The 15284-nt window shown below is 30.7% G+C and overlaps 1 protein-coding gene across 1 annotated transcript; it reads right to left on the bottom strand.

Moving 5' to 3' along the window:
- Window positions 1-13483: 13483 nt before the first annotated feature.
- On the bottom strand, window positions 13484-14542 carry LOC121262210 (protein FAR1-RELATED SEQUENCE 4-like). Its single transcript, XM_041164607.1, has 2 exons — window positions 14203-14542; window positions 13484-14043 (listed from the first exon to the last, which is right to left on the bottom strand). Exons 1-2 carry the CDS (start codon window positions 14540-14542, stop codon window positions 13484-13486), a joined length of 900 nt encoding a protein of 299 aa, XP_041020541.1.
- Window positions 14543-15284: the final 742 nt, after the last annotated feature.

The following is a 15284-nucleotide window of genomic DNA, read 5'->3' as shown; positions in this document are numbered from 1 at the left end:
ATAAATTTTTAAATAGATAGGCATAAAATGTGGATGTCATGACATTTAATGATATTTATGGTAGTATGAATTTCATACGAGCATTTTATGGTATATTTATCTTCTAAATTAATTGATGTCATGATGATGGTATATGGTGTAAAGGCCTTGTCTTTCACCTGGATATCAAGAGTATTTAAGATGATCTATAAATAGTAATGAATAATTTATAAATAAAAGTGAATAATAGAGAAGTAGTCTGAGAATATTGAAGTAGTATGAGAATATCTGAGAATAATTGTATTTTCAAACAAACCCTTTCTTTCGGTATTGGACCATTCAAATTTTTTTTTTTTAATTTTTTTATGTTCAACCAAAATTCCAATTACAATAAGAGAGTAGATTCCTACTTTATACCTCTAGATAGTGAAGAATAAAGCCAAGGTGCCACAAAATATGAACCAAGAAAGAAGGAAGCAGTCTTGAAAGCTCAATTGTGAAGAAGATCCGAAATGTAACATTATTCAATAGTCTCTTAACTTGGTAGAGATTTTCTTTTTATTCTTTATTTTGTTGAAAATGATGAAAGAAAATTGTAATTCTACATCTTAAATTTTGTTTTTTTCAATCAATTTTGTTTTCGTTTTTATTTTAACCAGACAATCATTCATTGAAATTAAATAGAGTTCTTACAAATATTGATATTATCAAGGCAAATAGCTTGACTTACAAAAGAAGGACAAAAATCCTACCACATCTCAATATCATTGACACCCTATGTATGTCTTGCCAACTAATGAGCAGTCATATTACCAAGTCGATTCACATGCAAGACTTGAACTTCTTGAAAACTTCTCATCATCTTTCGAATATCTTGAAGTAGAAATTTAAAATCTGTTAGAAACTCAGATAAATTATTTAAAGCATTAACAAGTATCAAACAATTTGTTTCTAATAATAATTTTGGAACTCCTCATTATTCACATAATTGAAGACCTCTTTACAAAGCTATTCCCTCAATAAATTTTGCAGAAGCTTCCCTCTCCATTTTGTTACAAGCCACTAAGACATCTCCTTTATAATCTCTAATAATCATTCCAACCGTAGTTGATTGTTGATAAAAAAAGGTAGCCCCATCCACAATCAACTTTAGAAATCTTATAGGAGGTGGTTTCCAACACACAACTTTGTTTATATCCTTATGAGAAACATAAAAAACTTGTAAATGTTTATACTCTAACTGTAAAGAAAGGGCATAATTAACTACTATTCGATTTTGCAAAGAAACCTACTTATAAATGAATTTATTCCTTCTATACAATAGACCCCAAACAATACATATAAATCTGTTCAAAGCCTCATCAGAGCCTCTATCCCTAGCCAAATTAGCCAAATCTCAAAAAGATAGATCAACTTCCACAGTTCCCAGATGAGGAAAAAATTTCAGCCAAGTGTTTATAACTTCTGAATAGTAAAAAAGTGCATGAGCAGTATCTTCTCGATCTTGAGTATAGAAATCATCTTCTAAAACATGTTTCCTCTTCAAATTCTGATAGGTTGGCAACTTCTCTTGGCAAGCTTTCAATGTGAAAATCTTCATCTTTTTTTATAATTTCAACTGTCATAGACATTTTCAAAAAACTGTTTCAGTTCTTTCCCTTGAATGTTGCCCCATCGATTGAGTTTGACCCTGCTGTAGCAATCTATAAGCACTCTTAACTGAGTAGGACTCTTCTCATGTACCCAAAATCAAGCATCGTTAGTACTTGTAAGAATACTCAACTTCATAATTTGCTTAACGACATTTGTTAATATAATATATTTTAAATGGCTTCCATTCAGGTATATAAAATCATTTAAGATTAGGTGCACCAACAAGAATAATGAAGAATAATGAGATGGAATGACAAATAATAATAATAATAATAATGAGATGGGATTGGGATTGGGATTGGGAATCAAACGGCTAACAAAATGTAATAAATATTATGTCTATCAAATATCTAATTGTTAAAGGTTGAAAAACACGTCCTAGCATATGGAAACGACACGTAAGATGTGTAATTCGGATGCAGCAAATAGAGACTGATTTGAGATTTTCTCTTAATTTTTAGAGTAAATATAGATAACAGTCACTGTTAAGAGTAATTGTTTTGCATATATAATATTGTATCATATAGATCACACATCTCTCGAGTCTAAAAATAAGAAGTAGAGAACTAGAATCAGTCATATAATAAATATAAAATGTACACTTCTATAGTAACTTTCTCTAACATTACTCTAATTTTTATATTGTTTTTTTAAGTTTTAGGAATCTAATTTAATTTTTAATATTTTTTGATGATGTGGCGATAGGTGCATTTTCTATGGTTTTTAGAAGAAAATAAAATAAAAAAAACAGAGGAAATACACCCGGAACAATCTCTCAGTCTACTTAGCATTAGGGTAGTGAATCAAATTTAAAATAATATTATTTTATTACATAATTTTAATAAAAAATTTTATTTAATAATAACTTTATCATTTTCCTTAACATTATCCTATCAATATACACGTCTTTTTATGATTTGACTATGATTAAAAACATGTAACATTTTACAAAGTTAATAGAATTGGCCGATAGCTATTTCAAATCATTTCATTTTATCTTATTTTATTTATTTTTTAAATATTATTTAAATATAAATATTTTTTAATTTTTAATTTTTTCATCTAATGATTATATAATCATACGACTTTTCCAAATTTACAAATAAAATATAAAAAATAATTCAATTTTTTTAAATCTCAAAACAAAAATAATATTAAAAAATAATATTACAATAATATTTAACTTTATAATATTTTTATTCAACTTTTTATCTTTCATTTCTCAAAATCAAGTAAAACATTTTAATTCAAATCATTTCACTACTATTTACAAATTTTTTTATCTCATCTAATCTTAACATCCAAACGAGACCTAGTGATCTTTTAAAAATAGACACCTAAGAGTCTGTTCGGGTTGCAGTATGAGTTTTAAAAAGTGCTTAAATAGTTTTAAAATCTCTTTAATAGAAAAATTATATTGTTTTGGTGTTAAATATTAAAGCACTTTTAATCTCAAATAAGCTAAAAAATACGTTTGGGAAAAAAAATCATTTTGCTTTTCTATTAAAAAGTGATGTTTTTTTAGATAATAAGGAACGTAATTCAAATTTTAAAAAGACTATCAATGGATGAAAATATCCATACAACTTTCAGTTAATTATAGCTTTCAAATTTTCAAGAATATGGTCATAATTTTTAAAAATTTAATCATTATCATTTCTACATCAAAAAACACTTTTTTAATTTATTTCCAAACAAATGTAACTTGTTTAAAAGTGTTTTAAATATATGGTTATCAAACAGTGAATAAATTTTTAATAACTCAACTTATTACTTAAGTTATAAGTCTTATAATTATAAGTTATATTTCTCATCGCAAGCCCAAACATGCACTAAGAGCATCTCAATGGATGTTGTAAAATATAATTAAATGTAAAATGGACAATGCTACTATGCTCATGATTTATACAACTCACTTTATTCCTTGGCGTGACACTATATTGTTATGCCACATGGTTTCTTAAAAAAATTAAAAAAAAATGAAATGATAGAAGAAATCTAAGATTTTAATCTTCATTTTTTAATATTTTGTTAGTACCATTTTGTTTTGAATATATATATATATATATATATATATTATATATGTTTAAGTTTTTTTTAATAAGCCACGCTAATGGTACAAAATAAGAGATATAAATGAGGAGGCATTTTCAACTAGAAGGAATCTGCTGGAGATGGTGTCATCAAGGAATTAGATGATACTATAGCATCCTCAATTTTAACTGTTGCACCATCTCTTTCTTTTTTTGCGAAAGATTTTAATGACCCTGAGGGGCTAAAAAGACATTTCTGTCTTTTTATTGAATTAGATGTTATAAATTTTTAAATAGATAGGCATAAAATGTGGATGTCATAACATTTAATGATATTTATGGTAGTATGAATTTCATACGAGCATTTTATGGTATATTTATCTTCTAAATTAATTGATGTCATCATGATGGTGTATGGTGTAAAGGCCTCTTATCTTTCATCTGGATATCAAGAGTATTTAAGATGATCTATAAATAATAGTGAATAATAGGGAAGTAATTTGAGAATATTAAAGTAGTCTGAGAATATCTGTGAATTATTGTGTTTTCAAACAAACCCTTATTCTTTCCATATTGGACCATTTAATTTTTTTTATGTTCAACCAAAATTCCAATTACTATAAGAGAGTAGATTCTTACTTTATACCTCTAGATAGTGAAGAATAAAGCCAAGGTGCCACAAAATATGAACCAAGAAAGTAGGAAGCAGTCTTGAAAGCTCAAATGTGAAGAAGATCCAAAATGTAACATTATTCAATAGTCTCTTAACTTGGTAGAGATTTTCATTTTATTCTTTATTTTGTTGAAAATGATGAAAGAAAAATGTAATTCTACATCTTAAATTTTGTTTTTTTCAATCAATTTTGTTTTCGTTTTTATTTTAACCAGACAATCATTCATTGAAATTAAATAGAGTTCTTACAAATATTGATATTATCAAGTCAAATAGCTTGACTTACAAAAGAAGGACAAAAATCCTACCACATCTCAATATCATTGACACCCTATATATGTCTTGCTAACTAATGAGCAGTCATATTACCCAGTCGATTCACATGCAAGATTTGAACTTCTTGAAAACCCCTCATCATCCTTTGAATATCTTGAAGTAAAAATTCAAAATCTGTTAGAAACTTAGATAGATTATTCAAATCATTAACAAATATCAAACAATCTGTTTCTAATAATAATTTTGGAACTCCTCATTATTCACATAATTGAAGACCCCTTAACAAAGTTGTTCCCTCAATAAATTTTGCAGAAGAAGCTTCCCTCTCCATTTTTCTACAAGCCACTAAGACATCTCCTTTATGATATCTAAGAATCATCCCAACCGCAGCTGATTATTGATGAAAAAAAAGGTAGTCCCATCCATATTTAACTTTAGAAATCCTATAGGAGGTGGTTTCCAACACACAACTTTGTTTATATCCTTATGAGAAATATCAAAAACTTGTAAATGTTTATACTCTAACTGTAAAGAAAGAGCATAATTAACCACTATTCGATTTTGCAAAGAAACCTGCTCATAAATGAATTTATTCCTTCTATACCATAGACCCCAAACAATACATATAAATCTGTTCAAAGCTTCCTCAGAGCCTCTATCCCTAGCCAAATTAGCCAAATCTCAAAAAGATAGATCAACTTCCACAATTCCCAGATGAGGAAAAAATTTCAGCCAAGTGTTTATAACTTCTGAACAGTAAAAAAGTGCATGAGCAATATCTTCTCGATCTTAAGCACAGAAATTATCTTCTAAAACATGTTTCCTCTTCAAATTCTGATAGGTTGGCTACTTCTCTTGGCAAGCTTTCAATGTGAAAATCTTCATCTTTTTTGGTAATTTCAACTGTCATAGACATTTTCAAAAAACTGTTTCAGTTCTTTCTCCTGAATGTTGCCCCATCGATTGAGTTTGACCCTGTTGTAGCAATCTATAAGCACTCTTAACTAAGTATGATCCACTCTTCTCATGTACCCAAAATCAAGCATCATTAGTACTTGTAAGAATACTCAACTTCATAATTTGCTTAACGACATTTGTTAATATAATATATTTTAAATGGCTTCCACTCAGGTATATAAAATCATTTAAGATTAGGTGCACCAACAAGAATAATGAAGAATAATGAGATGGAATGACAAATAATAATAATAATAATAATAATAATAATAATAATAATATGGGATTGGGAATCAAACGGCTAACAAAATGCAATAAATATTATGTCTATCAAATATGTATTTGTTAAAGGTTGAAAAACAAGTCCTGGCAGATGGGGCCTATCATTGTAACACCAAAGACGGAGTGTCAGATTTTAGGAAAACTATTTGGCATTTTCGGAATACAAATTATATGTTATACTTATCCTAGTTATATAATTAAAATCATTTATATAAATATTAAATGAGTTTTACAATACACAATTACTTTTTAGTATTCTTTATATATTTTATTGATGTGATTGGTCAGAATAATTATTTTATATTAAAAAAAATAACGTGAATAATAACATTAATAGAATACATAAAAAAAAATGCAAAAATAACTGCAAATAAAATTTTTATTATTCTAAATCCGTCCCCATCCTACCTAAATTTCAAAGAAGCTTTGCGCGCCCAGCAACTCTTCATTATCTGCCAACAGCACAAATTCAACCTTCTATGAACCCGAGGCCAACATTCATTCTAAAACAATCTGGATCAGTGTTGAAAAAATAAAAAATTTATAATATAGTACTTCAATGAAAATCTATTTACAAACTCTATTTTTTATAAATAATTCTATTTTGAAAGCATTCAATGTTAATTATTTTAAAAAAATATTGATGTTTTAGGCTATGTTTAGATATTGAGCTAAGTTTAATTGAGTTAAGTATTAAAGGAAGTTATATAGGGTCTAAAACTGAGTTTAAAGTGTGTTTGGATGTTAAGATAAGTTTAATCATTTTTATAAGTAATTGAAAAAAATTGTAGGTCCAACGTATAAATATGTTTTAAGTTGAAAAAAGTTATAAATTCACTTATAAGAAGGTTTTAAGTTGGGATGAATTTAGTAATTTAGGTATTTAGATGTTAGACTCAGCTTAAAACTAAACTAAACTTAACTGAGTTTAGAAACCAAATGCAGTCTTAGTTTTGATGTATTAACAAATTGATTTGTGTATAGCAAAATTCCACCTAAATTACCAAAGATCAATGCTACGTACAATCTCCAAATGGAGACTGCATTGCAAGCCTAGTTAATTTTGTCTTTAAATTTTTTTAAAATTATAATAATATCCTAATCAAAATAATATATTTTTTTATTTAGTGAAGGACTTACACATGCAGTCTCCAAATGAGAATTGTAAATAAAATTTCTCATTACGAAAATTAAGTCGACATTAGACTCTCGATTTATTAAACAATTACGATATGCTCATCCTACAATATCAATATTAAACAGTTGAAAAATAACTAAACAGTGTCGCATATTTTGTTTTCTCGTCTGCATACGTGTGTAGATATAACATGTCTGATAATGTGGCATCATCATGTGATACCACATAGTTTATTAAAGGCCCGGTTTAGATATAAAAAGTTTTCAATTTATCTCATCTAATCATTATAATTTTTATAAATTTTTATATAAAATATAATAAACAATTCAATTTTTTTAATATCCTTTTGATTTGAATATATTTCTTTTATATTTTTTTTAATAAATCACGTGTCACCAAACCAAAAAAATCATCCAAACGACAAGTTTCAAATGTCTAAATAACAATACTCTTTTCCTAAACGTTAAAATGAGACATTATCACATTAATTATGTATCCGGAAGTGCAGCGTTTAGGATGAAAGATATCTAAAAATAAAAAAGAAAATGATTTCAGAGTTCAAAAGGTACAAGAGCAAAATTTAAAAAATAAAGAAAATTACTGTGTCGGAAAACATGAATGCAGCACACTTGTCATGCCATAACTAACCATACAAGGACGCATGTCATATGGATATACAGTGAGCTTTTAAAAACCAAAAAATATACAATCAATTTGGCTCTTGAGTATAAAAGTATAATAAAAATTCCAAATATTAAAAGAAAAAAAAAAGACCCCATGAAAGGTTTCCCTTGCAGCATTCACAATTGATTTTTTTATCATATACTTCAAACATGAAAAAAAGTTTTTTTTTTCATTCATTTTTTATATCTTTAAACACTGAAAAAAATCACAAAATCATTCAAAATTATTTCATTAATCACTAAGTAAAAAAAAAAAAAAAATTACCTGGACCCACCTGTCAGTAAGAGTAGCATTTTTCGTACTTCAAAATACATCATCAAAACTTATTTTTTCTATTTTATATATTGATTTTTACAATCATACATCAAATTATCTATTTTTTTTCTATATCATTTAAATATTATATTATTTAATATTTTGTAGGAGAAAAAGTGCAAAAAGAGAGATATTATTGTGGGAGAAAAAGTACAAAAAGAGAGAAAAAAAAAATTAGTTTAGATAAAATATAAAGTTTTCATCTGATCTCATTTCACTTCCCAAACAAGCCTAAAATATTTACATTTATGCACAATATATACTATATGTAGTGACAACACCGTAAAAAAACTACATGCTACATGCTACAAGTAGACATAAAATACAGATAAATGATTTGTACAAGTCATGAATAGACAAACTATATACAAACCCTTGTAACAAAATAGAATTCACTTTAAAAAATGTAAAAAAAATATATATATATTTTTTATTAATAAAACTCACTTTTTTATAAAAAACTTATATAACATTTGTATATTTAAAATTTCCATCCAGCATTACTCTAAAATATAACATCCGCTGGACCGCATTTTGGGCTACTTTCCTTCAAATTTTACAGAAATATGAGTTTGTCAAAACCCATTAGAATGCTCTACATTGGATGGCCCTTTGATAGAGTGGCCGACGAGTCACCTCTTCGATGGGTAGCCGTTAGCACCTTTTTTAAGTTTTAAATCTTTTTTCTTATTTAATTTAATTTTGTTATTTTAATTTAGGCTTAATTTGGTTACACAGATCAAATTATTTTATTTCATCTTATCTAATTATTATAATTATTTTAAATTTTCACATAAAATATAATAAAACATTAAAGTTTTTTAAATTTTAAAATAAATATTATATTAAAAAATTATATTTTAATAATATTTTATTTAACTTTTAACTTCTATCTCATCTCATTTTATAATAAAACAAGAGGTTAATCTTTATTTTTTAAGATAGATGGCATGTCTTTGTTTCTTATCTCTTAACGTTTAATTTTAATTTTTATGTTGTTTTTTTTTTTAAGTTTTAGGAGTCTAATTTATTTTTTTAATATTTTTTGATGATGTGGCAGGTTAACTGTACATTTTTATGAGAGAGCGTACTGATAGGTGCATTTTCTATGGTTTTTAGGAGAAAAGAAAAGAAAAAAACAGAGGAAATACACGCGATACAATCTCTCAGTCTATTTAGCATTCAAAAATGTTGTGGACAACCGGGTTCGCGTCCTCGCCGTGGCAAAAAACCAAAACGGCGTCATCTTTGTTTTGGGTATTCGAAGGGGTCCTCGTCTCCATCCCCATTTCATTTCCCGCAAAACACACTTCTCTTCTCCCCCACGCTTCCATCTTCTCCGAATCACCATCTTCTTTTTCTTCTCTGAATCGTTGTCTTCTTCTTCTCCGACTCGCTGTCTTTTTCTCCAAGCCGCAAACAGACCTTTCTCCCGAAACGCATCCCACGATTACAAGTAATCTTCTCTGAATCGCTCTGTCGACTTTTCTCAATCCCTATATTTCTTCTTCTCTAAGCCGCAAACTGACCTCTCTTCTTTTCTTCGAATCACTGTCTTTTTCTTCTCCAGAAAGTAGATTTTTTCTTTTCCAAGCCGTAAACAGACCCACAACTGGTATGAAATCCCATACCCACAAAGCCCCGAAATCCTAACCCTAACCCTTTCAAAGTTCAAAACTTTAAACAATTTTCTAACCTGCATTGCCACCAGCGACATAGTTGTGGGAGTGAACAGAGGACCTAACACAGTGTTTGGCTCCCAGGTAAGGTTCCATTTTTCAATTTTGATATCTGCAGTATTATATTGTAGCTTTGCTTTTTTTTATTTGGGAGTTTCTCGAATTTGGTACTGTATTGTGACTTTTTTAGATTTTGTGAGTCGTGGTTTTCTAATTTATTTGAGGTTTTTGTTTAGAGGCAGTATTGTTTATATGGTTTCTGAATTTCGTGGGTATGGATATTCTGGAAGTAGTTGTTGGGGATGTTGGTGTTGTTTTTAATTTAATTTTATGAGTAGACAATGATGTTGTTATTGATGGTTGTTGGAAATAATCAATTATCTGATTCCTGTGCCACATGTGTTGAACGTATTGCTAGATGTGATACCCTTTCTGATCATCAAGACAATTATCAACTAATAATAATAAGTGCATGATATTTTGGTGAATCTTTTATTTTCACAGAGATCTGGATGAAAATTAAATTTTGTGATTGTTTAGCATATTCCTGGTTGAAATGGTACTTTGGATTCATTATTGTTCTCAATCTGCATGAGTCTTATCGCAAGTTGATAGTCGAGCATATGCTTTGTTTGATGAAACATGTTTCCAGGTCTCATTTTGTCTTTGTGAAACATGCTTTGTTGAGATGAGAATGTGAGTACTTTGCAGATTTAATTATATGTGACTCTTCTGAGTTATTGTATCTTTTTCAAGACATTGCATACCTATGGGCAGAGTGTCTACTCACAAGTTTCAATCTAATGCAGTTCATCAGAATTAGTCATGAACCCAATTTAATCCATGTAGTTTTTTGGATTTCTCATGTAACATTTTATAAAACATCATGTTAGAATGTCGTCATCATCATCATCATCAATGTCTTCTTCATTGTTTGCAAAACGTTATTTGGGACAAGCACACTACTTCTGTAAGGTCAATGCCACATTGAGATATTTAAGTACTACAAGAAATCCAGGACGACCCTTCATAGGGTGTCCAAGTACAATACAGAGGTAACTACATGATTTGTACATCTATCATTTGTAAATTATGGTGATGAATATGTTGTACATCTAATATTTTTGTTAAATGTATAAAATGATTAGGGATTACCATACTGTAAATTTTTCAAGTGGGCAGATAGTAATGAAAAGATTGAGTTTCATCTTCAAGAAAGAAATAATGAACTATTAAGAAATGAGAAGGAGCTCGAGAAGATATTGGACGAGGTGAAAAAGACGAAGGCTGAGCTCTGTAAAAGAGTGGATGAAATCAGGAAGAGAGAGCTGGGGGTATCCAATAGAGAGAATGTGCTTCTGGAACAAGAATATGAAATGAGGCATCGACGCATACTACTAAAAGTGTCGTGGACTTTTTTTTTTTTGTAGTTGCATGTTACTTGGTAGTATCTAAGTAATTGGTCTAGTGTTAGTACCTAAGTATTGGACTTTGTACTCTATGTAAATATATTAAGTTCAACATTGCATACTGTGTTATGCAATGTAGTTGCATGTTACATTGCTTACTTGTCTCTAATGCATTTGTATGTGTTTCCTCCTTTCAAACCTTTATGTTTAGTCATATGGAACACTGAAGTCGTAGATAGCAATGCTTATTTGTAATGCTTGACTAATGCATTTCACAGCTTGTATTTTTACCAATTCAATGAAGAGAAACACTGCAGTTTTTTGCAAGAACTGACATGGAATACAACACATGTTTATGTCACTTAATTGCAAGAACTGACATGTAGTTTTCAGGCTATGTTTTCAATATGGGCGTTTGAAAAATTGTTGGGCAAAACAGGTCCTTGTGTGCCATATAATACAAACTGAAAATATATCCAGTTTTATAAGCAAAGTCCTCCAAAAGTCTTTGTGTTCCTGCATGATACATCCATTCATCCATAATGCAAACTGGTCAAGCAAGCACCAAATACATTCATTCATCCATAAGCTCATCATGTAAACAAACTGTCCACATGTATATTTAATACATCCATTCATCCATAAACAATACACAATACAAAAAGCTAGACATTTTTGTACATTTAATCAGATCATTGCAGCGGTTGTGATCCATCCAACACAAAGTCCATCGGCTATGATCCATCCAACCCAAAATGCATTTGTAAACAATAAAACATGTATATTAATGTAGAGTCATTATAACCAGGAACATTAAAAAAATAAAAAATTTAATCACCTAGTTGAATTCATGGATCCCATTTTTTCAAACCTGTCCAAATAGATACACGTGTATATAGCACCAAAAAACTGCATGTTTAACACTCCCATCTGGATGTTAAACACCAAAAAAACGTGTACACGCATGCATGCAGAACTTGTTACCGATACATAGATAAATATACATAAAGCAAAGAGATATACATGCAGCACTTGGGACTTAGATATACATGCATCACTTGCTTTTTTATACACATAGATATACATGCATGCATGCAGCACTTGTTTATCTATAAGATAATTCTTGTAAAAAGTTGGGATACACTAACACTTTCGTGACGTTGAATCACTGTTCCTTGGATATGGGTTCCACTAATGTCAAAAGCTGTGCTTTCTGGAATGACCTAGTCAGAAATACTTGTCAAAACCCAGACAAAGTACAATATTTTAATAATGCGTATGTACTTATAAATATACCTGCACGTGTCTAGCATTGGTCAGTTCAATCTCTGAATGGCCAAATAAAGATCTCTGTGTGCTTAATATGGGTGTATCACCTCCGTCTCCCTAATAATGAAATAACAAATAAGAACACAAAATTGTCATATTTGCTTTTGTAAAATATAAAAGAAAATGTCATATTAAATAGACACACCTCTTTGCGTTTTCCCTTTTCTTGATTTTTTTTCACTTTCGCTTTAGCTTTTCGCATATCTTTCTCCATCCTGGATGCTCTCCTCAGAAATGAGGGTCTGCCTTTCCCACACACAACATTTGGATTACGAACTTGCCCAGAACCACCAATAGTAGTTGTGCCCTCTGCCGATATTGGAACATTAGAACCTGTTTGGGTGAAGGATGGGGGTTCTTGGTTGGCACGATACAACTCATTCATTGCATATAACTTAGCTTTTGCATCCTAAGTATGCTCTTTCGAACCTGCTGCAAGAGTAATCATCTTATAGTAGATATTCAACATCTCTAAATATCTATTAGTATCTGCCCGTTGTTCCGCCGCATCATAGCTACTGTGGATCAACGTATATCGCCGTTTGATATCCTTCCTCCATCGATCTAAAACGTAACTATCTGGCAAAATTTTAATCTCGTTACATCTGAATACGGCCAAAATGTGCCTACACAATATCCCCCTCATCTGGAATAATCCACAAAAATACTTTGCAGCTGAATCTACTTCATTAAAGTCCATAGAATATGTAACTAGCTTAGTGAACTCTGCCAAATGAACTTCATCCTTTAGAAGATAAGTCTTCATTGCACCATCACTTTGATGTAACTTTGGATTCATATCGATCATACCGGTAATTTATTGTTGTACTTCCTTGAATTTCGAATTTGTGTACAACTCTTGAAACCTCTTTTCAATTGGAGATCTAGATATGTAAGGGGTTGTGACACTAAATGAGTGGAAGTCTGCGGCATTTTCATTCTCATTTTTTTTTCAATGCACTATCAAATTGGTCGACAAACTCTTTCAGATTCATCTTAGCATTAACATACCCGTAAAAAAAGGCATTCATGCTCTCGCTCCGCTGCGTTGTACTCATTCCAGCCCAAAAGTAGTCTTACAAAAATGCTAAAACCCAATACTCACGATCAGCATATAAACTTTGTAACCACATATTTTCTTGCAAATTATACATGGTAATTAACTCAACCCAACTTGTCTCAAACTCATCAACACTTTGGCTGTCATACACATATTTCATTAATGCATTTTTCATTCCAGTTTTGTAAGAACTATAGGAACTAAGTTTTTCAGGCACTTCGTTCAGTATATGCCACAGACAAAATCTATGTCGGGTATTTGAGAAAACAATACCAATTACATTTTTCATTGCTCTATCTTGGTCAGTGATAATAGTTTTAGGAGCTATACCATCTATACACTGCAACCAAGTTTGAAATAACCACACAAAGATCTTCGTATCCTCACTGGAAATCAATCCTGCTCCCAAGAGAATTGACTGCCCATGGTGGTTTACACCAACAAATGGTGCAAACGGCATCCCATATCTATTCGTCAGATATGTCGTGTCAAATGTGACCACATCACCAAAATATTGGTAGGCTGCTCTACTACGGGGGTCTACCCAGAAGACATTCTTTAACCTCCCGTCATCATCTAAATCCATCAATGCAAAGAACCCAGGATTTTTGTACTGCATCCTACAAAAATACTATCGTAGTGCACCAGCACCACCTGCGCCAAGTCTTAGATATCTTGCCTTACTGATGTAATTACGACAATCTTTTTTTAAAAACGGGAGATTCTCGAACCCACCTGCGCCAACAACAAGAGATCCAAAGCTCTTGTTCATTCGGACACCAGCCATATCATTTGTATTTAAAACTCTTTTTATAGCATCACTCACTTCTCTATTATACCGAAAGAAATGAGATTTCTTTGGACTACGGTCGTGGTTATGGATGTTATGAATCGTAGTCAACTGAAGTTTTCCATCAGATTTTAAGGCATTAAATCTTGCCTTACATTCCGTCTTTCCTGTCAGATGTGGATTGACAACATTGAAAATTCTATTAAGGGCCTTCCCATCACGAGCACAAGCAAGGGTGGCATACCTAACAGTATCATCTTCTTCCCTCTCAGTCCTTTTCGTCATCACCCCAAACCCGCACTTCTGACCATACTCCTTATAATAACTCACAAAATCTTCAAGAGAATTAAACTACATCCCCTTTTTTGGCTCCCCAATAATATCATCACCATCAATTTCAACATTCTGAGATGTTCCGGCACGTGGATCATTGGTTTGCTGCAGATTTGGTAAATCCTTATTAATTTCTTCAACTGTAGAGGATGTACATGGCGCTTGAGTTTCCCCACCACCAGGTCTATTAGAATCTGACCCAACTAGTATGCATGTAGTGGAGCTTGTATTGATTGGCGACATTAGAGGTTCTATGTTATGTGGAAATGGGTAACCAGCATTTGGCAGAAATCCTGGTGACCATGCAAGCACTTGTCCATTTGAGCTACAAGGTGTTAGTGTAGATGGATGATCTTTCCTGTTTTCCATGCTGAGAGGCAACCAAATGCAAATCCTGGAAATTAGAAAAGAACAACTTAAGTGCATGGAATAAGATTAACGTGCACAAAATGAGTTCGGTGTAAGATTTACCACTATCTATGAAGACAATAGAAGCCATCACCTCTTATTCTATGAAAAAATGACATATATTTCTCAAAAATTAAATAAATTTTGTAGTTACTTCTGTTTGGAAGCGTACAAACATGTACATATTTGATTAGATATTAAAGACTTTGACGTAAGATTTAAAGCATAAACTTTTTGTTTTTTTTTTTTTGTTTATTATCCAAGACAAACATCAAACCCCAACTAG

The sequence above is a fragment of the Juglans microcarpa x Juglans regia genome, chromosome 4S (assembly GCF_004785595.1).
Source record: "Juglans microcarpa x Juglans regia isolate MS1-56 chromosome 4S, Jm3101_v1.0, whole genome shotgun sequence".
In the NCBI taxonomy this organism is placed as follows: domain Eukaryota; kingdom Viridiplantae; phylum Streptophyta; class Magnoliopsida; order Fagales; family Juglandaceae; genus Juglans; species Juglans microcarpa x Juglans regia.
This window is presented reverse-complemented; position numbering and strand designations above follow the sequence as displayed.